This window comes from Thermobia domestica, chromosome 16 (assembly GCF_964235325.1).
Source record: "Thermobia domestica chromosome 16, izTheDome1.hap1.1, whole genome shotgun sequence".
NCBI lineage: Eukaryota > Metazoa > Arthropoda > Insecta > Zygentoma > Lepismatidae > Thermobia > Thermobia domestica.
Genome location: NC_137469.1, coordinates 61,006,790 through 61,034,760, shown reverse-complemented (window position 1 = coordinate 61,034,760; position 27,971 = coordinate 61,006,790). Strand labels below are relative to the sequence as shown.

The following is a 27,971-nucleotide window of genomic DNA, read 5'->3' as shown; positions in this document are numbered from 1 at the left end:
AATAGAAAGGGTTACGCTGCTCCGACATTTCCGGCTAAGCACGTTCGTCACAGATTCAACACTACGTTTTTTTTTTTTAGGATATAGTTTTTGTTTACAATTGGCGAAAACGGGAATTATAAATGCATCTGCAATTTATTAGTTAGAATAGCGTAATCAATATGAGCACTATTTATATACAAGAACCACCAACAAGTGGAAAGGTAATTTAGGAAATTATGTCAACCTTGTTTTCACGTGCTATCTTATTTTATGGGGGTTACTTTTCATGAAAAGTGAATTTCTTTTAGTAGCAAATACACTCGTACGGTAATAGTATACAACAGTGCCTCATGATCTGTGCGCGTGGATACTTCCTACTGTTGCACTACGTATAAAAATGATTTTATTACATTTAGAAGTAGTAAGAAGCATCCACGTGCACGTGACATGCGATATGTGTTTCAAATCCCCCACATATACTCATACACTACGTACAAGGGCACATTATTATTCTTCGCATACCATAAAACACAACGAAACGAAACGCAAACCGACGTACATTTTATTTTATATTACTCAGTAATTAAATGAAAGTCGCATTTTTACCTCATTTTCAAGTTCCTATATCCTCAATGAATAATCCTTAAAAGACTGCACTTCGTGAGTCCTCGCTAAATGATGAGGCACTCTCGTATACTATATCCGACATAAAAACTACTACACATCATACAAACGAACTTAAAAACATAAAACCAACTTCCAGAGAGTCACTTGAAAACATAATACCAACTTCTAGATGGCCACTGAAAAGCACAAATACTATATAACAAGAGTCAGGGCAGGAACGAGGCAGCAAGGCCCGCATGTAGCATGTGGGTAACTGGATATAATAGCGAGACTAGTGGAATAACACGTCATCACAATACATCGTAGAAACACACACCTTGCTTGTGACAGTTATGCGACACTTCTATAATCACCTAATTCCCTTCACATGCCATTTCACTTCATCATGTCTTCGTTATGGAGTACTATGTGGTAGAGAGCACAATTTGCATTTCGTATTTCTACCTTTGTTATAAATCTTAGAGGTAAGATCCCAATATATTTTGACTACTTACACAATCCTATTGTGAAAACAAGGAACATATTTCTTCCGTAGATTTTAGCGTGCAGGTTTACTTTTGCCACACTACACCAACACCGATTTTAGAAATTTAAACCCCAATAAATTCGGACAAGGACCCCAACCTAACCTAACAGTTAGCATCTTGGACTTACTTACGGTACAAAGACCTATCCATATCAGTGTGGTTGGGGCACCGTAGATAAAACGTATTCTTAATATACACAGCAAAGACAAATACGTAAGAATCTTTGGGGAATGTTTAAATAAAGGGGGCCAGATGTAGGTAAAAAGTAGCTTTATAAGAGAAATTAATTGAACTAAAGGAAACATTATTGATTTGTGTCTCATTTAAGAATGAAATAGAAATAGATATTGTAGAAATGAGAAATGCGCAGTACAGTAATTTAGATACTGTAAGTACTTACCGAAAGCATGTATAAGGGACTATGAATACAATGATGCAAGTAGTTACCTTGAAACAAATTAAGATTTACAGAAATTAGCGAAATTGTAACTTTTTAAAAAAAAAAAAAAAAAAAAAAAAAGTTTGGCCCCTTGAATTAAATGTAAGCCTCTTATTTAAATAAACGATATTCCTAGGCTTACTTATTAAGGCAGAAATAGGCTAACTAAAATTAAGGTACAGTAACGCGTAAATATAAATGGACGTAAATTAGCGGACATATTAATAGTAGAAGCCCAGTTTATGGGACCACATGAATGCATGCTTTATATACTTCTTTCATTAAAACATCGACTTTGAGTTCCTTGTTTCTTACGGGAATAGTTGCGTTCTTGGGAGCAGATTTACCTTAGTTAGGCTTAACCATTTTGAACATAAATTCAGCGTGCAGAAATACAGCGTAAAATCGACAGTACAAGAAAAATCTGTGCTAGATGGGCACTAAAACCAAGTATTATATCTAACGCGTGTAAGGGCATGGTGAAGTTGGTAGACTCATGCGACGGTGCGTCCTTAGGGATCAAGTGGATATATGCGTAAACGAAAATAATGAAAACACTGCGTTCCTCTTGTTACTAGGTGGCAATTTTCGGATATTTGTATCGTTACAGATCATGACTTAAGACACTGCATTTATTAAGGAATTGAGCTTATCGTGATTTCCTTGTGGACTAGTACGTAGTTAAAAGCATACACTTAGGATTACATTTTCCAACATTATTACGGATTTCTCCATTTATTTTGATTATTTATACATTCCTCTTTCGAAGTAATATTAAATATTTCTTCCGTATATTTTCCAAATCTATAGTCAAATAAACTGTAATGGTTCCCAGAATAATAATAGGTAACATATCTTAGCATTACGTTTCTTGGTGTAATTACTACTGTAATATATTCTGGACTTATTTTGACAGCTGCCTATTAACTGCATACAGGTTTACAGTATGGGTGCAAACTATTATGGCATAAAAACTATTATTTTAGTATCAATTGTTTCGTTTTACTACGTATGTTTGCACAAGAGAATTTGATTCGTAACCTTAGCGAATAATGTGGAGAGCAGAAGAGAGGCCATCAAAGGCGCAGGGGTGGGCGCTATTCACAATCACTGAGTAGCTTACAAACTTAACGTACCGAGCTCCCTGGTTGCTATATGGATAGCGTATGCACCTTAGACGCGAGAAACCCAGAGTTTCATTCCCAACGGGAGCTCATGTTCGGATTCCACGTTAAATTATAGGTCCACGTTTCATATAGACTTGCTGAGACACTAACTGAAATCAAATAGTAATTTTTGAAAATTACATTCCGTGAAAACTATTTTTGTTCTGTTGACTGTTCACTTTTACTAGATATGCTTGTGTGAGTGGATTTGTTTCGTGACCACCGGGAAGTGTGGTACTAAGAGAAAGCGATAGATAACAAAGAAAAAGAGTAGCACTGATAATTAGGACGCCGCAGGCGCTATTCGCAGTCTTCTGTAGGATACAAATTTATGCAGTACACGTACGAATCTGTGTACTTCACAGTTTATACTATATATATTAAAACTTAACTTGATTTTTTTTTTTTTTTTAAATTATTTTTCTTGTTCTATTGCGCACGCACGGCTCCTGTAACATTTCCACTGGGAATCGAACCTGGGGCCATGTGCAAGCTACTAGACCACCGGTAGGTCTGAACTTTATTTCATGAATTTTCTTACCTTCTGGTCTAATGACAGTATATTTCAACGGAACGACGAATTTGAACGTGATTCCATCGAATGTATAGTTTTCAGTATTTCTAACTTATATATTAATCACAGATCAATAGAACACTTTCCTTTTTATGCTAAACCAAATATAGACGCAAAAATGATACACGTAATGGTTGAAATTTAAATTTACTTAAATGACTGCATGAATGAAGTAACAGGTATTGGCTTAATGTTCTACTCATGAAGCATTAATTGGTTTCGTGAATTTTCTCACCGAGCTATTAACGTTATATTTGACAGAACAACGAATTTAGATGTTCTCTTCGTTGAATACATACCGATTTTAACATTCTCAAATTCTATTTTGAGGACTGATTATGTGAAAAGTTTAGTTAATCCCAAGCCAAACGTTAAGGCAAAATCAGTAGATAGCCTTCCAAGGTTGATATTGCACGACGTCCCCCCTCCCCCTCCAACCGAAAAAAAAAGTGCAAGTAGGATTCTCATTCTAAAATGAACTAGTTGATAGCTACAATAACAAATACCGAAGTATGTGGAATAGTTTTACGGCTACTGTTCTCAGCCACCCAGGTGATTAAAAATAGAAAAAAATGGCTTAAGAACATTCCTTTTGATGACTTTTATCACGAAGAAAATTTGGTGAAGATCAGTTGCGAACACAATTTCGTATTAAAATACTCAAATAGACAAAAAAAGAAAAGAAAAAAAACTTAGAAAACGTTTATAACGATTCCGTTTCAGTTTCTAAGCACACTCGGTGGTTCTTCATTTCTTATTAAGTTTTGCTTCTAAATTAGCTTCATATTATAGAGATTCGTCATTGTAACAAATCTTGAAAAGTAAAATAGCGTATTACTTTAAAATTAATTTGTGTGAGCTTTTACATTCTTCTTATCCTGTTATAGAAAATTTGTCCACGTTCACTTTTCTTGAACACACCTGTCTTCGATAAGAATTTTTCACAATTTGGTACACATGAAACAACTCGCACACTTCTTGTGATTAGATAAAGTTCTTCTGTTAATTTCTGTGGCTTCGAAAGAAATATTGCATTGAAAAGTCTTCCGTAAAAACTATTTCGATGAACTGAACAATCCTTTTCTCGTTTCAGACACTTCACAAACGAAAACAAATGAATGATAACTACATCAATGTATGCTTATTAATGCACTAATTTATATAAAAGAGCCAATATTTTTACCTGTGGGGATGGATTAAGAAGGAAAATAATATCCCGTGACGTACCATACAGGTAACAATATTTGATCTTCATACAAATGAAGGATAGGGTTAGTTAGCGAAAGGATTCAAGTAGGCAGAAATTTCGAAACACAAACCCTTACGAACAAACTTGTTGAAAAAAATCCCTCTGTACAAATGACCAATTAAAGGTGAATGTGTACTTGTTGCTTTCAGATTCAAACTTCGGTCGCGGTTGGAAGCCTATGTTAATACTTACGTTAGATCCAATCTTTCAAAACCTCGGTATTGCATAAACAAATCAACGTGGAACACAAAAACGCAAACTCAACACCTGGTCTGTTCTCTTTCTTTATGATTTGATTGGTTGGTTGGGATTGGAGTTTATCGTCCCTTTCAACACCTAGGCTATATGAGACGTGGATTTACAATTTAAGGTAGAATTCGAAGCACCGTAATGCATTCAGATTTTAACACTCTCCCACTGAGTATCGAACTCGAGATCTCCTTCGTTATGATTTGTATACCTTTCAGTCACTTCTATTTTCTTTCTTTTTTTTTTCTCAAATCTTCCTTAGAAATGAATTGACCGATTTTGTGTATTTACTGACTAAACAGCGGTCATTTTTATGAATATAAAGCGAACTTCTTGTTATTAGTAAGCAATGCTATAGAAGATAAAAGGAAGAGGATTCCTGCTAGCTTTCACATTCTACATTTGTTTCTTAAGAAATCGTATGAAATATTTCAACATTGAAATTCATTTCTTGAGACTTAAACCAGTGATTCTCTGTGTCGCGGAACTTTCGGCGCGGTGGGAAATAAACAAGTAATATACATAATTCAGTATAAATTCTGGAAACCAGGAACAAGAAAAATATTCTAGAGACCTAAAAATGTGTATTTTCCAAAGATATTATAGAATGAATGTTAGTTATTAACGAGATCGTACCGCAGTGATACCAACCCGTGTGTAATGCCTCGGGTACACTCAAAAAAAAAAAAAAAAAAAAAAAAGACCAAAAGAAAAATAACTGACCTCTATTTGTCAAAATCAAGCTACATATAATTTTACATGATTTCTATTTCCACAGCTATTTTGCATCTCCGTATACATTTAGAATTTAAAATACGAAATTTAAATGTTTTGTCAAAGTGTGGTGATTCCCCAAATTGTTTTCAGTTTACAGCTTGACCTACCTACAAGCAAAACAAATACGGTTACAACAAAGAAGGTTTGAAGCAGTTTAGATGTCACACACAACGTGTTAGCGCTAAATGTTAATGAATTTGAATTTCAATGCATGTTAATGGTTAGATATTCAATAATTCCTTAAATAACTATTAATAATTTAATTGTTGTACAACATTAGGAAAAGAAGCAGTGGCTAAGAGAGATTCCTACGCTCTTAGTGTCTATAGAACTTACTCATTGTTAGCGTATACAAAAGAATTGTTAAAATCTGCAGTTCTTCATAAAGAAATCACTGGAAAAAAAATACGTAAACATCCAGTTATTATTATTATTATTATTTTATTTCATTTATTTATTTTTTTTTAATTGTAGACCCTTGCATTGAAGGTGCAAAATGTGTTTATAAAGCGATCCGATTTTCCTGTGGTTGACTTAATCTGATGAACAAGGCCACAGAATAAGTGGTTGAACTGTACAGGAAAATTTTCGGACGCAATCAACGAAGTAAGTGTTTGATCTATCTCTTTAACAAATTACAAACTAGAAATCAAAAGAAACTACGACCAAATTGGTCCATATGTTCCCAAGTGCTTGATAAAATAAGTATCCATTTTTGCTAGGGACTGTAGATGTTGATATGAAATAGCATTATTTTATTTATTTATTTTTTCTTCTGCGTTCAGGTTCTTCTTGAAACTACAGTTGGGGATATAGATATAGAACTATGGTCGAAAGAAGCCCCAAAGGCATGCCGCAACTTTGTCCAGTTGTGTCTAGAAGGCTATTACAACGGAACAATTTTCCACAGAGTTGTGAAAGGATTCATAGTACAAGGTGGTGATCCTACAGGAACAGGGACTGGTGGCGAATCAATATATGGACGACCATTTAAGGTAAGTTTGTTTGAAATTATATTACATTGTTTCCCCCATAGCAGAACATGCCGCGATCGCAGAAAATTTGCCGCGCCTGTGCAGTAAAATTGGCAGAGGAGACAAAAATAGCCAACAGAAAAGTATAAAAACATACCTGCTGTGTGTAGATGTCTTAAATGGACGAACTACTCGCATAAATATAGTTTGTACTGTTTTTTACGTCGCGTAAAGCGTATTTTTAAGAATCACAAGCGTTTCTTATATAGAAAATTTTTGCAGGATTCCTGAAGAAAACTTTTGACTTACAAAAGCTCATCGCAGAAAGACAGAGTTCTGCCATCGGGCATTGTTTATTCGGGATCACTGAAGCGTTGTCATGCTTTTCTTATTCATTTTTTAATAATGTACAAAATTAAGCTAAATGTATATTTAAGCCATTTGTATGTATTTTGTTGAAATTGTAAACTAAGTACAATTTCAGATAAAAACAGTGGGTTTGTGTTGGTTTTGTAATAAAATAAGAGAAACTAATTGTATAGACTGAGAAACTAACAATCGGTAGAGTCATCGCTACAGAAATATACTTTATGCAATAGACCTGTTCCAGTCCGTAGAATATTTACAAAGTTACCGTGAAGTGTTTATCCAGTATATGTTCGGAGGTGCATAGCGTGAGTTCATTCCTGAGAACTAATCAAACTCTCATATTTATGCAATAGATAAGGCCAAATTATGCATTTACTCGTGTATATTATTTGTTGATCGTAGTTTTTTTTTTATTTTTATTTTTTTTAAACTATTCACATTTCTAACTTTCCTTCCATTTTAACTCATTTAACCTATTTTATGAGTAAAACCTTATCCTATCCCAAATGGTCTGTTTTAAAGTGTTTAGGGAGAACCACGAAAAAGTAATCTAAGAAGATCTTTTACATTTCAAAGTGGAAAAGAAGACCTTTAGGTGAGTTCCAATGCAATGAAAGTAGTATTTGCAGAATCTGTTTACACCAGAACTTTCGAGAAATAGCTGTTCTGTATACAAGTAGTGGAGGAATTTATTTTTTCTACGTGAAAGTAGTTTTGGGTATATATATATATTTATCTTTATACGTGTTCTTTTTTTTCTGTTACAGAGCGAGTTTCATTCTCGTCTTCGATTCAACAGACGTGGCTTGCTTGCATTGGCAAATAGTGGTCAGGATGACAATGCATCGCAGTTCTTTTTTACGCTTGGACCAACTCCTGAGCTTCAAAATAAACATACTATTTTTGGTAAAATTGCCGGCGATACTATGTATAATATGCTTAAACTGGAGGATGGTCTTGTTGATAAGGTATTGTATAGTATTTACTGATCGAAAGTGTACGGTATTTAATACTTAAGTATAATGGACCTATCTTGTTATCTGCTTTCAATGTATAATTTCGATTAACGCTGTATTAATCCGAGCCTACTTTCATCTGAACTATCGCTTGTATGGAGTTGGAAATTTAGATATAATAACTTAGCAAACAAATTATTATTTGGTAAATGAAATTTCATTCATTCCAAACGAATTGTTCCTGCCAAATTTCACTACAATTTTGTCAACCTTCAAATTACTTTACTTTCCAAACCCATCTTATCTAAATCTCAGTTACAGGCAGCAGCTTTCACATAAAAGGAAGCAAGAATCAAGTTATAGGGTACTTCAAGAGAAACAAGTTTTCCTCTTGCACTCCTTCGCCTATTGTAATCCCTCCCTGCCTCCCTTGTTTCGTTTCCTTATTGCTGCATTTTTCCTCGCCAAATTTTCTGTCTAAAATTTAAAAAACAGTGCAGAGAAAATTTATGCACCATAGAATTGTCTACTATCAAGAATATAATTAAGCGATATAAAAACTAAGATATTGCAGCTATACTTCACCCAATCAGAGGGTTGAATGCGACCGTGCAGTGTAGGTACTCCATGTGCCTCCCAGAAGTTATGCCGACTAGCCCTCTAACCTCTCCACACACACGATCTACGATGCCCACACAGCTACAGGTGTGCCAGAAAACTGAAAACCGCACCCTGCGCGAAAAATTAAATTTACAAAAAGTATTTAAGCTTCGAGAATATTACGTAAGTGAGGCCCATCGTTGAGAGAAAAAGATCGACTACAAACACCCCTACAAGCGCATCTGTCTGGTGACAAGTGAATATTCGGTGGTATCCTAGATGAAGCTTTAATTGACATATCCGATTATTTCAAAATTTGGCAGACCAAAAAGCCCGTCCAGAACTTATCCGTCATTATCAAGATAGCTTTCTCGGCAGAATTTATGGTCGTCAAAGGATATTGGTATACCGACGATTCACTATTCGCCAGGTGCCTAATCAACTTTGCATACTGTCAGTAACACATACTGACACCTATAATATTTACACAGAAGACCTACCTCGTCTCTATAGAAATACCATAAAGCTAGCTTGTGCCAAGAGAAGGCTTCATCAAGATCTCTCATTCTACCCACAGATTTCTGGAACGAATGGAGACAACCGCATGCATCAAGGCTATTTCATTTGAGGACGGTGAGGTCATCAGATGCCTATGGATTTCTACAGATTTACAGTACAGAACAGTCTCCTCACGTCGTATCACCATTCTCCGGGACCTGTGAGTAACCTATAAAGGTGAACCTCAGAAGATTCCCCTTGGTATGCTTCCTAGAAACCGTCTACAGTGGAAATTGTGGTACAAGGCTATTGTCAAGACGTTCTGAGTTCGCACTGAACTAAACAGTGGTGGCGCCGCGTTGTTTCCTAAGGTAAATTCGAGTTCGAATTTGAACACTTACTAGACTTAACTTTCTGAACTCTTCCCTGGGCATCGATTCACATATGGGTCCTTGTCATAGTGCTTATGACATAGACAGTCTTGCGGCTCCATTCAAATAAACCAGCAAGAAAAATTTCATGAATCTATAAATCTGCAGAAGGTTGTGGCCACAGATTTTGCTGAAAGTCCTCCTGGGTGCACCTCACTGATGTGGACCGTATCTTTGTTGATGTGTAGCATGGGACCACTTAAGCTTAAAGATACATGTTTCATTTTATTTCGTTTTCGAGTTTTCCATACACGACACGAAATATAGGAAGTTAGTACACTTATACGAATATTCTGAACATCAGCTGAAGTACGATCAAGTAGATCCCTGTTTTGAGTATGAAAAATACTCTCTTACGCCACGTCTTCACCAAGTTTTGTATGATAGACTTTTTGTTTGGGTGCCGCTTTCAAAAGTTTCACATGCCTTGTTGAGCACAAACATACATATAATGTAGGAATTTGAAAATTAAGTAACTCTGTGTAATACGGAATTCGGTATAGGGAGCACTGAAAATAAGCGCAATCAACATGGTGCAAATTAAAGAGGAACTGGCGTCATAATACACCCTGTCTTGGCAGATGGACTTAGGACTACCTGTACATGATACACTCCAATATATGAGTAGTGATGCCGTAGGTATCTTTTTTCCATTCATTCATCATAACCCATTTACGTTAATGCGTGTTAGGCTATTCTGATTTACTGTGCCTTCGTCGCAGACTACCGTTTTGTCCCTAAATACCTAAATGCTTCTAAAGTCAATGTTTCGATAGAAATTACTATCCAAGAAACGTTTGTGTAATACAAAATACAGTTACTTTTTGTATGATGTTCCTGAAGAATACCTTTAGTATACCTCACAACAGTTTGATCTAACAGCTTACAAAACTAAGTTGTTAAGCAGGTCAGCTTAATTAAGTAATAATTGTTGATAATTTTCAGGACGACCGACCATTATATCCACACAAAATAACCAAAGCAACTGTGTTGAGCAACCCGTTTCCAGATATTGTTCCCCGAGTACTTCCTAAATCTCAATCGAACAAAGAGGAGAAAACGAAAAAGGAAAAGAAAACGGGTGTCAAGTAAGTAAAGCCACTTGAAATAAATATTAATAGAAATGTAACTTAAACCTTTCACTTACTTGAAATGATAATTCAAAAAAAAAAAAAAGTTGCTGTTTTACCTAGTTTTCGGTTTTTGTGAATGTTTTAACTATGTCAGTCTTAAGTATGTGATGTCTGGCGTTTAGTTGTTAACTGAAAACTTATCTTCTCGTGTGTTTTTTCTGACCAGGTGTTTAAGTTAGCCCAGAAATTTCCGTGTTAACAAGTTCCCAAAAAGAAACGCTTGTTAGAACTGTCTCAGAAGATCGGAGACCGAGTGAGTACAGCGACCATCGACAGGAAATGTTCACCAAGTTATTTATTAATACCGAAGAAGAACTATTCATTTAATTATACTATTTAATATATAATTTATCTAAGCGATGAAAGCGAACGAAATTGACAACATCTTGCTATGGAATTGAGAATTTGAATGTCGTTCAAATTCTATTATAATTGAAAGTTTTACGGTTGTTTCCACTTTTGCGTATATATATAAATAATTAATAAACACATCATACGTTTAGAAGACATATACCTATACCCTGGCCGGCGAACGATGATTTCTGAAAGCTCAGCTCGCGAGGACGACTTTGAGGAGTGCGGTGTTGCCATGTGCTTCTCGCGCAAGGGAAAAATCGTCTGCTTCCTCGTTGAGGGTGAGAGGGAGTGAGTGTGAAAGTTACCATGAAGACACGACAGGTTCTGAGCCTAAGATTGGTTGACCTGCTGTCTTCTGCTCGCTCGCCGTGGCCTTGTGCAAAGCTGTCAGAAATCATCGTTCACCGGCTAGGGTATATAGGTAGACAGAATTAGACGCATTCAACGATAAGGTATAGAATATAATACAAATGTAATCAATTGAAAGTATATCGGATAACATAATTAGTAGATTAGAAATGAATATACAGTCGGAAAGTTCGAATCATCTACTTCCTACTGAATATTAACTTATTTTCATAATTAATTATCGTATGTCGTACCGTATGTTTTCACTTAACGTCGTCGCAGTTTCTGTCATTACTCTTCAGTTTCATTTTAATCTTTTATTTCAATAATTTAACGCCACGTGTCATCTTCATTATTACACGTGTCGTCTTCATTATTATCATTATTTATCATATCATATTTTATGAGGTCACTACTTCTTAAATTCTAATGCTACTTGTGATGGCAAATATATTTCAATAAATCTGTTCTCCCATGACTAGACATTTCTTTGTAAAATACCAGTAATTACTCATATTAACGTTTCTTGTCGATATTACAGTTAGGAATAGCTGAAATAGATTTAAACCATAATGAGCAGGATTTTGATAAAAATGAAATTCCAGACTGATTCGTGATTAAACTCTCCACATTCTAACTCCATAATGAATTATTTAATGTACTGGTAATTAGACATAAAAGGGAATGACCGGCGGGACCAAAAAGGTTTTTAGCTAAATATATCAACGGTGGTAAACAACATTCTAAAACTAAAATTCGGATATTTGTTTTCAGAGTAACGAACGTAAATTAACACACAATTAAATGCATTTTGCTTTGCCAATTATCAGTTACATGCAAATTCAGATAGTTTTACACAACTTCTGATGATTTTTAAAACGTTATTACATCAAATAAACAATATCTTCCGACATGAATTTTCAAGAATAATATTTAGAGTAATAATAATTTTCCTTTCTTTTTTTCTTCACAAATTTATCTGTTCCTGTCCGTAACATATCAGAGAGAGATGTTATATTTTCTCTGCTTGGTAAACTTCAAATTACATTTAGCGATATTTGAATGAATATATATTAACAAAATAGAACATTAAAACTTGGATAGCAGTTAACTGAAACATAAGAACCATGAAAAAAAAAAAAAAAAAAAAGTAATAACATAAAACAAGATAATCAGGATACAATGTAACTTTTAGGGTCATTACTAACCAAAAACTAACTGTGGCTTGTGGAACTCAAAGATTTAATTCCATATTCACCAAAGCTCTCCATTGACTTCTGTCTAGCTAACTGGATTCAGTTTCTACTTTTTATTCCTATTTCCGCGAGATTCATCTTTTAGGATCTTACAGTTCTTTTTTCTTTTTTAAAAAAAAAGAAACCATTTTTTTACTTGAGGTTTAACAAATCCTTTTCCATGTTAAGTTCATTTAACTAAATAGTAACAATAAACTTTATTTTAAAAAGTTCGCTCGATAATTTTAGTAGTTAAATATGGGGCCGAAAGAAGAAGGAAAGTCAGTTCAACAAGGTGAATTAGTAAGTAGAAGATAAAAATATACTGGAAACCAACACAGTGCCAAGAAAAGATTGGGATAAATGTTACAGTTGGCAAAAGAAAGGTTGTTTACATCCAGTGTTATGTTTTTAGTGAGAACAATTTACTCTCGTTGCCCATTTAGCCTTGGAAACTACAGTTAATTTAACTGTTCAAATTAAGGAATGGCATTTTCCGTTATTCATTGTATATCACAATCTAATTCTATTTCTGATTTCAAATAAGATTCTTAACACTTACTGATACTCTATGTTTATTTATTTTTATGGTTTTATTGTGTGTCAACTTGATTGCATTCGAGGTTTTCTTAACAGTAGTTGTTCATGCACTAAAAAACTATCTTATCAAATACATTTTATTTCATATATTCCTGACTTAGTGTTAAGATAGATATGATGATCCTTTAAGTAGGTAAATGATCTTTGTCTTCGTTTTGGGGAACATTTAGAGCAAGTACATGTAGTGGTCAGGGGTAGACTAGCTGCATGAAAAGGGCGCTGTATATCTATATCTATCTATCTATCTATATATATATATATATATATTGGGAAGGCACTATATCAGTTAGTCGGAGAAATTATATTATGTCATTTTTAGATATGTGTTGCTATAGACTACTCATATCGATAATCACATGATTTTAACGTAATAGTTTCGAAAGACAAATATTTCAATCAAAAGCGCTGTTCTACTTTGATGTTTGATTACAGAAGACACCCCCGCAGCACTCTTGTAATATAGCTGTTACTTCAAGTTCGCCAACCTTACACACTTTGAAAAGCTATTACCAACAAAGATTCACAAGATATTTTAATCATTTTCTGTTATTCCCCGTGCGAGCGATCCCAGGTTCGATTCCCGGTGGAGGCATTCGGTCGAAAAAATGTAAAAAGCTTTTTCATGCCAGTCATCCTGAATGAAGTTTCCCTGGGATTTCCTCATTCACGCCAGGCAAATGCCGAGATCGTATCTAACGTATAGATCCCAGACTGCTTTCTTCCTTCCCCAATCCTTTCCCTTTCCCTGGATAGTGTGCTCGTCGAGGGACGTCATCCCTCAAATGTGACAGGCTAACATGGCCATAGATGCTGACAGCACAGAAATATAAAATCCTATTTTCTGTTATTCCAGAAAAATATCGTATATTTCAGGGCAAATTGTTCATGTTACTTTCGTTATTAAATAGATTTTTTGGGTGAGGGGACATCAAGAGAAGAAGATACTTTCCACTCCTATAGTGCAGGCTATGTGTATCATTTAAATCCCAGCAATGTCCGATAGAAACATTATGAGATGGCGGCAAAGATACATTAAATAGCAATAATCAAGAACGTAGTCTTATAATATTTTCAAATGTGTTTTATATTCTATGTAATGTACCAAAAAATAAGGAGCTTGAAATTCTTTGCGATAAATTACTTTCTGCATGCACCCCCCCCCCCCAAAAAAAAAAAAATTATATTACATCAAAAGATATGATATATAAGTTATATGTTGATGTTTCTCTGTTTTTCTATTTTCGAAAGAAATTTCAAATTGCTTTCCTTTGGTGAGGAAGCTGAAGAAGATGAGGAAGAAACTTTGGAAGCCAATAAGAAATTTGCAGGTAAAAGTAAATCAACGCATGATTTACTGAATGACCCAAAACTTAGCTCACAACCAGCCATCGACACAGATGTGAAAGCGAAGAAGAAAAAGAAACGCAAGAAATCTGAAAGTAGCGATGAGCATTTGAGTGGAGATGAACAAGCAGATGAGACTCGTGAGGATACAGACAGCGAGGATGAAAGGTAATGATTTTATTATTTCTTTATTTCGTAAATTAAAAGGAGAAAAAAAAAAGCACATTAACTTAGCGATAGTAACTGACTCATTTTAATCTTAACTGTTAAGGAGGTAAGTGAAACAGATACGTCATTGATTGTGTCTGTAAGCATTTTCCTTTACATCCACTTATTCTGTGGTCTTGTTCATTAGGTTAAGTCTCTCACATCAAAACCGTATGACTTTATAAGTATATTTCGCACTTTCGGTCCAAGGGTTCTAAAATTGAAAGAAAAAAAGAAAAAGACCTATACTTAAAATGGTTGTTTATGTAGAACATTTTTTTTTCATCGATTTCTTTTATGAAAGAACTGAAGATTTGATAATTCTTTTTCATACTACCAACGTGTGAGTCTTTTAGACACTAGCAGTGTGAGAGTCTTGCTTCTTAAATGTTGCTTCTTCATTTCTTGATACAACTCATATGTATTTGTAACTTATACACATCTGTGACACGCTTATGCATTTATACACATTAAATTAAAATTAATGAGTTAAAGAACTTTTACGTAGTAGCTGAAATACCCGTTCTTCACACAAGAAGAATACTGTTTATGTAAAATCCTCGAAAGAAATGAGTGAAATATATCGATGAGCGATGCCTTCGACATTGTCCTTATCGACTCTTGGGCCAGCTGATATGCCCGTTCTTCGCACGGAAAGAGTAGGTTAATGCAAAAGAATTTAAAGGTCTAAAAATTATGCAACCTCAACCACAGGAAGAACACTTGGGTTGCCTACCTCACATGCACTGTGCTTCACTGCCCTTATGTTTTGCATAAATTTTGATTCCTCAGTCCTTCCGTAAGTTGAAAGTCGAAAAACAGCTTCGTACGCGATTAGATCTGATAAAGATATATATGTATATAAAATTTATGGCTCTAGGTGACTCTTTCTATGTGAAAATCTTATGAAAACACAAACACATACACACACACTTGCACCTCATTAAAAGTTTACTATTCTGACTAAAATACTAATGGTTTTTAAATGTTGATTAACAGCTCTGTCCCTTGAGGAAGTGACAGAGGCTTCATTAAAAGTTACTTTTCCGGGGAGATTTTGTCCTAGGTGCATTTTTTTTACGAAGTTATTATGTTCTACCCTGTGTCTGTGTCTTTTGGTGAATTTCGTCCGGGTAAAATTTGTCCGAAAACCGCCTTGTGTGTTCACCGCACTCACGTTTGCCCTCTATGGGCTGAATTAATTACCCTATTCTTGTGGACCAACCTTGTGACTTATGGTCGTTGCAGCAGAATGCTTAAAAATATTTCAGGTGTGACTGGTCACCTACATACTATCTAGGAGTACCCTACATACTAAACCTCCTTACGGAAGTAATGGGTCAAGCCCATCAGACTTAACAGCTTCAAAGCTGGATAACTGGATAAAAGGCCTCACTGGTGGAGGAAGCTCCGCTAGCTAGTACGAACCTACCGCGTAAGTAGCGTTGGCACCCAACCAACTTATGCGGCAAGCTCATCTCTCTCGTGGAGTACAGAGTCTCCAGTTAAGTTACCGAATCTCACGGTGTGACCACTGCCCTGCAGAGTCCAACCCAATCCAGGTATCCCGAGCTGACCCAGGGGGACCTTGGGTCCTGGCCCTCCTTACCTACTGGTCGTTCAACCTGCGCCCAGAGGTACCTCGCATATGTCCAAAAGTCCGCGTAGAAATATTAAAAAGGTATAATACAGTTTTTATATTATGAACGAAATTGCGTTAAATTTCATAATCTACTATGTAATAAATTATTATACAATCGATAGCATCAAACAATACCCGCCAGCGGTATAAAAATACAATTTATCACAACTTTCTTTACGTATTTCAAAATTGTTGAAAAATAAATTGATTCGAAACTCAACTTATCATTTGTCTATTTCTGTTGATTCCAGTACCATCTTTCGGTGAAATTGGATATGGTAAGCCCTAAGTGGAACAAACTGATGCATCGAATAGAGTATTGACGTATTACTTTATATATTATTTTCTCTCTTTTTAGGAAACGAATGGAAGTAATAAAGAATAAGCTTAAAAAGAAAGAATTAAATGAACCGAAAGTGGAAGAAGAAGAAGAAGAAGAAGAGGAAGAATACGTATTCGGACAAGAAAAGAAGAAGGAAAGGTTGAAGAAAGCGTAAGTCAATCCATTCTTTTTTTAAAAAAAAAAAATAATAATAAAAATAATAGAGTATAAGTTATATTCTGATCAAAATTCTTGGATTGTTTATTTCTGTGTAATTTACATTTTGAGAGTTTTGTTGTTATTTAGAAACATCAAATCATTAATCTATTTCCATTGTCTGAAACTATTTGGTGCACAAACATTTTTAAATATATATTTTCCCAATATTTTTTTCATCTTGTACTCGTATTATATTGTTATCTTTCTTTTTTGCTATCCCGTTAAATAAGACAGCGTGTGAAAGTATGAGCGTCAATTGTCTGGTCTCGGCGAATAGCAGTTCGATAGGTAAATTGGCTTCTGTTGAAAATTCACCATCTTCATTGTATGTATTTCTTTATGCCCTCTCCCACTTGAAAGTAACAGAATAAGTTTATATGGTTTGAAGGGAGTGAAGATCAATTATGAAAATAAAGATTTTTAATTTTAAAGTAAATTTGTTCGAATTTAAACTGAAAAGTATTTTCCTGCAAAATTTCGTTTTCATCATTTATGTGATTATTGAACGAGGCTAGAGGATCCAAGTTGCTCGCGCCATCCGAATACTTGTAGAAGAATTCATATTTTATTTATGTCATTGATTTGTGTGTATGTCTTTTGTCAGTACCCATAATATACAGGACGACACTTGTTGTTTGAAGTGGGATCGCTATACTCCCACTGGGAATCAAACCTTGTACTTCATGTATTTAAGGCACGTGCGCAAGCCACTAGATCAGTGAGAAAGACCAGATAGTGAATTTAGTTTTCAAGGTTTTTTTTCTCATTTTTCAGAAGTTCGTGGCAAAAAATTACTCAAAGTGAGTTACTTTTCTGTGTTGCAATCCGTGTCCAGAATCCAGAATATGTGAAATGGGATTAATATTTACTATTAATAGTGAAAAATAGGAGATATCCATATTCTAGCCAGTTTATGGATTCACCTCAGTCCTGAATGAAAGTGAAAATACATTTAAGTAAAATGAAACCACGAGTTTTATGCCCTACGCGTATGCCTGTGGGCTAAAGGAGATGGACAAGAAATAATGAAAGAAGAGTTGATCGAATAAGAATTTGGAAGGAAATGCGAGAACCCAGAGAAAACCCACAACACCACGAACTTATAGGCCTGGCATTGAATTAGAGATATCTTGTACCAGCGAAGAGCCACCGTTCTATCGAAAGGTGATGAAATTCACTGTTTAAAAATAAATCACGTGTGAAAAGAATGTCAAATTTCTGGTTTTAATTACTGTTAATTATATATATTGTTTTGTATTTGTTTTAGGGAGGAAATTCGTAAGGAAATCCGAAATTTAAAGCGAGACATGGCGGAAACTAAAAAGAAAAAACTTGATAACGAGGTTAAGGAAGAACAGGAGCGGAAAGAGAGAGAGCAAACAAATGCTGTTCTTGAAGAGTACCTCAAAGAACAAGAAAAATACAAGACAAAAAAGAAACAGGATCTGAAAGGTTAATCATTTATTATTATTTGTTCTTTAATTTGAGGAATTCATTTTCTTAATATTTGTAGGTATATTACATACGGTAAAACTAGATTACTTAGTCATTTATCTGAATGAACTTTCATAAACTGTACAACTTACAGAAATATCCATGATTAAAGAGGAGATAGAGGGAATTTTACTAACAAGATACACTTTTGTTTTGTTGTTGTTGTCTCAAAAGAAAAGTAGCAAAATAGGAAGTATGCAACTTGAAAATCTAATGTTATTTTATAGAAGCGCTTTTTTAAATATGTATATATATATCCAAAAAGCGCCTTACATTCCTGGTTCATTTTCAAGGCCTATATTTATTATTTGGTCCTTGATATAGAGTTCCATGCTAGTATTTAAATAGATAAAATACATCTTACCGTACATCCTTATATTGAGTTAGAACATTTATTATTTCAAAGTTTCACTCTCCTCGTCTGTGGTGACTTTTTCAGCTATAATTTGCATAGGATTTAAGAGGTATTTTATCTGAGTTGCAGGATTTTTCAGAATAGCAACGTAACTGAAAAAGTCATACCGAGAATGAGGTAACCAAACCTTTGAAACAGTATGTATTATAGTTTATTATTGCAAGATAATATGTTTTTATTTATTTATTTATTTATTTATTTATTTATTTATTTATTTTTAAATATTAAACATGCATTTTATACCATCCCTCAGTTAATACTTCGTATTAGTAGTTTCATAACTTAGTTTTATAAGTTAACTTCATTTTCATACAACAAAACAGTGGTGAACGTAACAATTTTGGCAAACACAGGATGATCTTATCAGTGCATTAACTTGAACTCTAACCTGTCCCTCCTCGGCATCCCAAATAGTCTATCATTTATGCTTTTAACTATATGATTAATTTTCTGTCTTTATTACTTAATTTTTGGTTCTGGACCCAGATAAAAATATCAAATCTGGAAATACTGTAGAATTTATACCCACTACGCGTTTAGGTAGAAAATTTCTCAATTAAAATATTCAAAGATCAGTAGATTGTCCCTACAAAATTGGTGGCAGAAGATATCAAGTTAGACGTGGCTTGAAGAATATATACAGTAAATACAGAAAACTCATTATGTTGCTGGTAGTTAAAATTTTAGAAGATCCGACTGGTTGTAAAATGTTTAAGATGTCCAATGTGTGTGTGTAAAATTGATTTGTGAAAGGAAGTGTTTTTTGTAATTTATTTTTTTTTAAAAGAATAATAAGTTATATTTTATTTTATAAAACGTATTTATTGGGGAAAAAATAGGTAATGAAAATTGCGAAAATCACTCTTTTTAAAGTATTTAGTTGATAATAGTATATCATTTGTTTTGCCAGTATATATTTTCTCCTAGAAATCTGAAACTTGAGCATATATGAAATTTATATTGGATGGATTTACGTACCTTGAAATCTTTCTACAAACACCCTTCAGAGGTGGATGTTTTCTCCAAACCGCACTCAACTATGTTCACGGCACAGTGAACCGCCAACTTTAGCGTACTTCTAGGTACTTTAATTTAACCCCTCAACCCGTGTGAAAATGAATGTGGTTGAGTTTGTACCTCACTCTTTTAGTTGCCCATTTATGATTGTCATAGACTCACGTAGGATCATTGGGGGTAAGGTATTGAATATTCTGAAATTTAAAGAAGGGGGAGGGGAAACTAAGGTAGAATCTTAAGTGCATTCTAAAGCACAAGTAAATCCATCAATCAAAATTACTTATTGTATTAATAGGATGGATATGTACTATAAACAAAGGCCTTTTACTTCAGGCAACAATGGCACTCTTGGATGCAGACATCAATGACTGTTTGTTTGTTATCTTCGTCAGTACAAATTCTTAAGGAAACAAGGTAGTTCTTCTAGCAGTTGTTTTCTTGAAGAATTTGTACTGAAAAAGATAAACTGTAATTGAAACTTCTGTTGTCAAGAATGCCCTTGTTACCTGTGGATAACTACGTGAGTAAACGCCTTTGTTTGTACATCAGTCAATATATTTTCGACATAATGCCTTATTTACAATGTGTATTTTAGGAGAGAGAGTGAAGGATGTTTCGTGATTGTTACTGTACAAACATATGTAACGGTTAAAATAAGTTCAGTACCTCATTTTAATGTTAGTCCTGTAAAGAATTTCAACTACCACCTCCACTGGTCTAGTGGTTAGTGCCGGTACCTTTGGTGCACCTGGTCCCGGGTTCGATTTCCGATTAAAGAGCACAAAACTAAATTTTGCAATCACTCACTTTTATTAATGATCCGTCTCCTTTAACCTAAATTGCATAGCCGAAGAACATTAAACTTTAAAAAAAAAAATCGTGTAAAGTTTCCTACTGCCATTTTCTTTACAAAAGGCCAAGAATTAAGACTCTAAAGTTGGGAAAGAATGTAATAAGAGAATTACGAAAGAAACTTCAAAAAATTTTAACAGTTCTTGTGCATACCTTACCATGCTTATTTTAACAGAAAACTAATTTTAGAATCTCCCTCTTTCCAACCCATTCACGCAATGTCAGTTCTGTGTATTTATTGTCAATTGAATTATTTGTAGGTGATGCAAGACAAAGTCATACTCTCGCCTTGTTAGCAAAATTCCAACAAAGACTTCAGAATGCCAATGAACAGTCGGAAGAAAATGATGAGGTTGCTGATAACGAAAAGGAAGTGGAAGTGGAAGATGAAGATGATGATGCATGGTAAGTAAATTGTTGAACCATAAGCATATCGTATAAATTCTGTAATATGTATCATTGTCATAATGTGACAAAGAGAAAGGTACGTTCACATTCTTAAAAAGGTGATCTGATCTGTGGGCAATGTAAAGATACATGTCCTCTCTATATACAGGAGGTGATGGGGTTAGTATCTTGTTTATGTCACCTTTATTCTTTAGATATTTCTAGTTAGTCATTTGACAGAATCTGGTTGAACTCCTAAACTGGTGTTCTTTATGTTTCTCCAGTTAGTCACTTCTCGGAATCTGGGTGAATACCGGAAATGTTTTAGGTTTCTGCATTTAGTTATGTGACATATCTGGATGAATCTGACATTCTTAAGTTTCTCCAATTAGTCGTTTGACGGAATCTGGGTGAATCTCTGAACTGATAATCTTTAGGTTTCTCCAATTAGTTGTTTGTCAGACTCTGGGTGAATACCTAGGCTTATATTATTTAGTTTTCTCCAGTTTGTCATTTGGCAGAATCTGGTTGAATTCCTGAAGTGGTATTCTTTATGTTTCTCCAGTTAGTCATTTGTCAGAATCCGGTTAATACCTAAGCTTATATTCGTTAGGTTTCTCCAGTTTTCATTTGTCAGAATTCTTTTAAAATTCCTGAGCTGATATTCTTTAGGCTTCTACACTTAGTCATTTGACAGAACTGGGTGAATTTGATATTCTTAAGTTCCTCCAATTTATCGTTTGACGGAATCTGGGTGAATCTCTGAACTGATAATCTTTAGGTTTCTCCAATTAGTTGTTTGTCAGACTCTGGGTGAATACCTAGGCTTATATTATTCAGTTTTTTCCGGTTAGTCATTTGTCAGAATTTGGCTGAATTCCTGATTTGGTATTCTTTATGTTTCTCCAGTTAGTCGATTGTCAGAATCTGGGTGAATTCCTGAGCTGATATTCTTTATGTTTCTCCAGTTAATGGTTTGTCAGAATCTGGCTGAATCCTTGAGCGGATGTTCTTTTTCTCAAGTTTGTCTTTGACAGAATCTGGGTTAATCCCTAATTTGATGTTCTTTAGGTTTCTCCGTGCAGTCATTTGTCAGAATCTGGGTGAATACCTGAGCTTATATTCTTTAGGTTTCTCCAGTTAGTCATTTGTGAGAATCTGGGTGTATTCCTGAGCTGATATTCTTTAGCTTTCTCCAATTTGCTATTTGACATAATCTGGGTGAATCACTGAGCTTATGTTCGTTAGGTTTCTCCAGGTACTCATTTGACATAATCTGGATGAATCCCTAATCTTACGTTTTTTGGCGGTCCCGAATTCGATTCCTAGTGGACAGGGTTGGCTGGTTTAAACCAAGGTGGTTTAAACCATGGTTAAAACCAAGGTTTAAACCAGCTGGTTTTTTCAAAAAAACCAACTGGTTTAAACCAAAAAACAAAAAAATGTTCGTAAAAGTGTAAGTGTTTGTAAAATCTTGTTGAACATACATTTGTGGGTTATCATGTTTCACTCCCGTATATTATTCGTATTATATTCAGACCTAAATTCCCCATTCATTACTCAAAAAGATTATACTACAAAAGCAACTTTTTTTTTTACAAGTTTATAAATGTTTATTTTGTGATTTTTTTGTAGTTGTTATTATTGTTATGTAATTGCAATCGAAGAAAAATTCTAAATATTGTTTCGTTTCAATGTTTACTATTGATAAAATACATCGAAAATGCCGTACTTTGTGTCTGTGTGTGTGGGGGGGGGGGGGGTCATACAGACCCCACGAGAGGCATTTAGTGAAATAAGTATCTTTGGTATCTATTTATGTATAAATGAGTCTGAGCCAAAGCGGACTCAAATAATTCGTATCTTTATTCCCTTTTCTTATTGATATGCAGATTAAGTCGGTGTATGTCTTTAATTTGGACCAATAAAAGTCGTTGTTAACTAACTTGAACTAGATTAGTTCTTCTGTACTCCGTCGTACTTTGAAATTGTTCATATGTAATTAATTCTGTGGAATGGTTTCACTTGTGCAACTGTTTATCTTTTTGTCCTTTTGAAATGACTCTTGACAGTTATATTAAGAAGCATGTAAAGATCAGTACAACGTATTTTTTTTTATCAGGATTCCTTCGTGAGTGAGTCGGCAGACGTATCGCATTTGTGGCCAATTAGTCCTGGTTCCGAGTTCAAATGGAGGACAATTTCTCTCGGATGTAACTCGAGAAGCGGTTTTTATTCCGCTTTAAGCTTATGTGACCCCTTCCAGCATAACCCGGTTGTTGCATAATAACATCAAGGCGAAACAAACTTATTTCTTTCCATATATGATATGAATATATAGAGCAAATCATTTAAACCATAAAAACCTGGTTTAAACCAAAAAAACCGTTTTTTTTTTTTTTGGTTTTTTTAATAAAAACCATGGTTTTTGCCAACCCTGCTAGTGGAGACACTCGGTCGAAAAGATGTTCTCCACCGTCCTGAATGAGATTTTTCCTCATTCACACTAGGCAATTGCCAGAACGCTACCTTACATGCAGATCTCAGGTTACTTCTTTTCCTTGGATAGTGTGTTCGTCAAGGGCCATATCCTTCATATTTGATGGGCTTAAGGCCATAGATACCGGTAATGCCCAGAAATGTAAATGAATAAATAAATAAAATTACGTTCGTTAGGTTTCTCCAGGTAATCATGTGAAATAATCAGGGTGAATCCCTGAACTGATATTCTTTAGGTTTCCCCAGTTTGTTATTTGGAAGAATCTGAGTGGATCGCTGGATTTATATTCTTCAGGTTTCTCTGCTTGGTCATTTGACATAACCTGGATGAATCTCTGAGCTGCATTCTTTAGGTTTCCCCAATCAAACACTTGACACAATGAGCATGAATCCCTAAGCTGATATTTTTTAGTTTTTTCAAGTTTGTTATTTGACAGCATCTGGGTGAATCCCTATACTGATATTTTGTAGGCTTCTCCAGTTAGTCATTTGTCAGAATCTGGATCAGTTCCTGAGCTAGTATTATTTAGGTTTCACCAGTTAAAAGAATAAAACTAAAAACTGTAATATCTGACTTTTAATTTCTCAGTTTGTTTTTAGACTGTCTGAGTTTCAAATGCTTGTCAGATATTTGAGTCACTTTTTGTTATATCTCTACATATCAAAGAAGTCCTGACTGACTGATCAAACCCAAGGCCAAATTGCTTAAGCTAGAAACTTGAAATTTGGACACTACCTAGGATTTGTAATATAAAGTACCACTAAGGATAATTGATCCACGTGGTACCGGGTTCGAATGCTGGTGGGAGAGCATGAAAACTTGAACACATTACAGTGGTTCGGATTCTACTGTAAACTGTAGATCCAGGTCCTGTATAGCTTCAGTGCTGAGAAGAGTCGCTAAACTTCTAACACTTTGACGTGGAATGAGGGTAATGAAGATTATAGTTATGTGATGTCAATATCTCTGAATTACTTAAGGTTAGAGGCATGACATTTGATATTTAGATTTGTCATTTAAAGTAATTAAAGATGTGTTTCAGCGTTCTTTGATAGTTGACCTAGAAGGGAAGAACAAAGGGTTGTAAATCTGAAGTGGAAAAAGTGAAATGGGATTGTAAGATGTCTGTGAACGAAAAATATTGCGCACACTAACACGTGAAGGCATTTACTAGTTTAATATAGAAATACAAACTTAAACTAAGATTTAGGCAAACTGAATGAATAATGAGTTTACGTTTTTATTAGCTAGGTACTTCAGGCCTGAAGATAAGAAAAAAAAATATTAACTTAAGTAATTCGAAGAATTATTACGAAAAGAAAAAGCTTTAAGATTAACACAACTTAGGTGGGTTAGCGTAAGCGATTGTAGTGTCTGTATCGCAATTAGTTGAACTAGAATCGTATTCGCAAAAAGTGTATTTTGTTGTATTCTGTTTGTTTTAGCATATGTACTTGCTTTCTTTGCTGTGATTGTATATTTTGGTTTTGACTACTTTATCCCTGAAGTGTGAAAGCCTAGCAGTTTTAAAAATTCAAACGTTTAGATTGCAGCAAGAAATCAAAACAAATAAAGTAAACATAAAATATTGGCGTTATCTAAGAGGAGGCAGGGTAGGAGACTACCTAGATACGTCCTTATTATTTCTAGATGATGAAAGGGGTAAGGGGGAAGCCTCTGGTTGGTACTCTTTCGATATTTATTGATTTGTAGAGCAATCCACATTATGCTTCTTGTGTTTTATACTTTTTTTTTCATAGATATAAACTTAAATCAAATACTGTTTATCAATTTTATAGGTTGAATTTCTTTTGTGACCCGTCAAATAAGTTTGTAAGATAGAATAAAGTTATACAGATACACACTGCAAAATAACAGTCGAGTTATCTTTGTCACTTTCCATCTCTTCATCCTCACTACCCTGAAGAGGTTGGTAACTTGCAAGCTTTACGTGAGCCCCGAGATTTTCTATTGTCGGACACGATGTTTTAGATTTCGAATTCCAGTTGAATGTACAGAAACTTCTCTCAGTTGAACCAAATAATGAATTGCTCTGATTTTACATGCAACCGTTACATTTTAGGTGCTGTCGTGTTATTTTTATTGTTACTCTGTTGCTGACAGAATTGAAGTTCCACTTTTAAGTTTGAAATTTCAGTACAGGTATGTAATAAATAAATAAATGTTCCTGGCCTTTCATTATTGCTGGAAATAAAACGTAAAATAATAAATTTAATTCTTGTTAACAATAATTAAACACAATTAAAGAGGGGTATACTTTATTATTCTTTTAAAATTAGTGTTACCTAGATCCGTAGATGACCAAAATCATGTTCAAGGTAGCAACCACTTGTCTAAAATGTTGTTACGCTTTTTGTATTTTGAGGTTACTGTATTTATTTCGCTAAGAAAATCAATAGGTCTGTGGAAGATCATCCTAAACATACCAAAGTAACCCCACTGGTCTTTAGAACTTTAAAAACTAGTGATGTTAGTGCAGTTACTAGACTTTTCGACTCATAATCACACCATTAACTGAGTATTCCATTGATTTCTGTGTGGTGGAGTGGCAAACGCGCGTTCCTTGGCGCACGTAAATTTGTGGTGTTATCCTGGGTGTTTGAGAGGTTGTTTGAATTAAAAAGTAGTAATCTGTGTATCAAGGAAGCCAGAAATAATGTCGTTAGGAATCTATGTCCGACCATGCATCGCTTAGTGCGCCAAATGGCTTGCAAAAGCTAGAATACTATAGTTTATATTAATTGTATTGTTAAAATTCCAGAAAATATATTAAAAAGATAGACGATTCATGTAGATTGTATAGGGTGTCCCAAATTCTGTATTGTATTCCTCTTATTCATGTTGAGACTAGTAATTAATTTCCTGATTGTAGATAAAAATCGACCTTCATTGATTTTTAGCAACATTTATTACTAATACACATTGCATTTACTTAACGTTTAACAGGTTTGAGTTGAGTTCATTTTGAGTTTAACGTCCCTTTCAGCAGCGAGGGTACATGAGACGGTTTAACAGGTTTGTTGTATGTATTTTCTCCAGATTCTTTTCTAAATAGCAATTTTTTTTTTCTACTTAGTCCAAATCCTAACTTTGATAGCCCATACTGAGAAGCAAAAGGTCCACATAATTAAATATTTCACATACCTATCCAGCAATTTGTCTACCTACTTCCATGCCAAGTTTAGCCAAGATCCAGCTATGTTCGCAGGAATTTATTTCGGGAAGGGTCCAAAGCTTTTGCGGGGGATTCAAAATCAATATGAGAATAAATCATATTAAAATTTGTAAAATCACCCCTAAATTCTACTAAATTTACAGAAAAGTTGGGATTTCGGGGGAGGGAGTTCAAACCCCCAGGACCCATCCCCTGCGTACATCCCTTCAAGATCGATCGAGTGCTGTATTTGTGTGCGATGTGTACTGTCTTTGTGATTGGATTTACCGGTATTTTAGAAATATCAAATGAAAGGCGGCAAATAATTTGTCTCAAATACCGGAAGTGCTTATCTTTGCAAATATAACTAGTTTAAACAAACGGTAAAGAAGACTTTTAAACAAATAAACTTAAAAATATCACTACGACAATTAGAGAATATACAGGAATGCGTTAAAAAAAATACCAATTTAAAGTGTGTCAAAGAAAATTCTATGTCTGTCTGGAAAGTATTTGACAATACCTCAAAAATAAGCATTTCTGCGGCCATTATAACTTATTTTTTTCGAACGGAATGTCAGGAATCCAGTCTGAAGATACCGTGTAAGTACTTATAGACTTTTAAGTGATATTATTCTAAAATGTGTTCTTGTTTTGATTCTAGGTTAACTCATACGTTGAGGTTCGAAACCAATGATCCTATTTTAGCGAAGGATGCGAACACCAAAAGCGACGATTGGTTTGAAATTTATGATCCACGGAATCCTATTAATAAGAGAAGACGAGAACAAAAAAGTTCCAATAAGAAAAATTAGGAATTAAGTTAATTATATGTAAATGCAACGTATTGTATATAGAGATGTATATGTGTATTTATGAATATTGTTATGTCTTTGATATATTAAGTTTTTTATGGAATGATAATGTACTTGGAGCATACGTTTTTATTGTTAAAGGAAGTATCTCTGAGAAAATAAAATGGAATCAAAGATCTCATAATGTTGTGTTGTTAATAGGTTTGTCATAAGTTTGGACTGTGGTCTGAGTATCTGAAGGGTTAAGGTCATCACTGAACATACATATTACAGACAAAAGGGTAGGCCAGTGCTGACCTCTATAGGCTGGGAAAGTTATGTAATGTCTTGCTTGTTGCCGTGGTGATGTAACTAAATATGTAATGCATAACCATTTTCAGGACTTCGTTTCCTCACCGAGCGAAAATGATATACAACTTGCAAAATGTGATGAAGGTTACTTTTATCTATATTCGAATCCTGTGTTAGTCAATCTTTGGAACAGTTTATGT

General features: G+C 34.5%; 1 protein-coding gene across 1 annotated transcript; it reads left to right on the top strand.

The window, feature by feature from the left end:
* Nucleotides 1–48: 48 nt before the first annotated feature.
* On the top strand, nucleotides 49–27,664 carry LOC145673085 (spliceosome-associated protein CWC27 homolog). Its single transcript, XM_081742440.1, has 9 exons — nucleotides 49–203; nucleotides 6,376–6,585; nucleotides 7,701–7,901; nucleotides 10,364–10,506; nucleotides 14,340–14,603; nucleotides 16,643–16,777; nucleotides 18,093–18,277; nucleotides 20,864–21,008; nucleotides 27,330–27,664. Exons 1-9 carry the CDS (start codon nucleotides 162–164, stop codon nucleotides 27,478–27,480), a joined length of 1,476 nt encoding a protein of 491 aa, XP_081598566.1. The 5' UTR covers nucleotides 49–161; the 3' UTR covers nucleotides 27,481–27,664.
* The last annotated feature ends 307 nt before the right edge of the window (nucleotides 27,665–27,971 follow it).

Bases quoted from the DNA above. Each gene is read 5' to 3' on its own strand.
- LOC145673085 (XM_081742440.1), top strand. From the start codon at position 162: ATGAGCACTATTTATATACAAGAACCACCAACAAGTGGAAAG. The intron at 10,507-14,339 runs GTAAGTAAAGCC...TATTTTCGAAAG, and splicing joins GAAAAGAAAACGGGTGTCAA to AAATTTCAAATTGCTTTCCT. The intron at 18,278-20,863 runs GTTAATCATTTA...AATTATTTGTAG, and splicing joins AAAGAAACAGGATCTGAAAG to GTGATGCAAGACAAAGTCAT.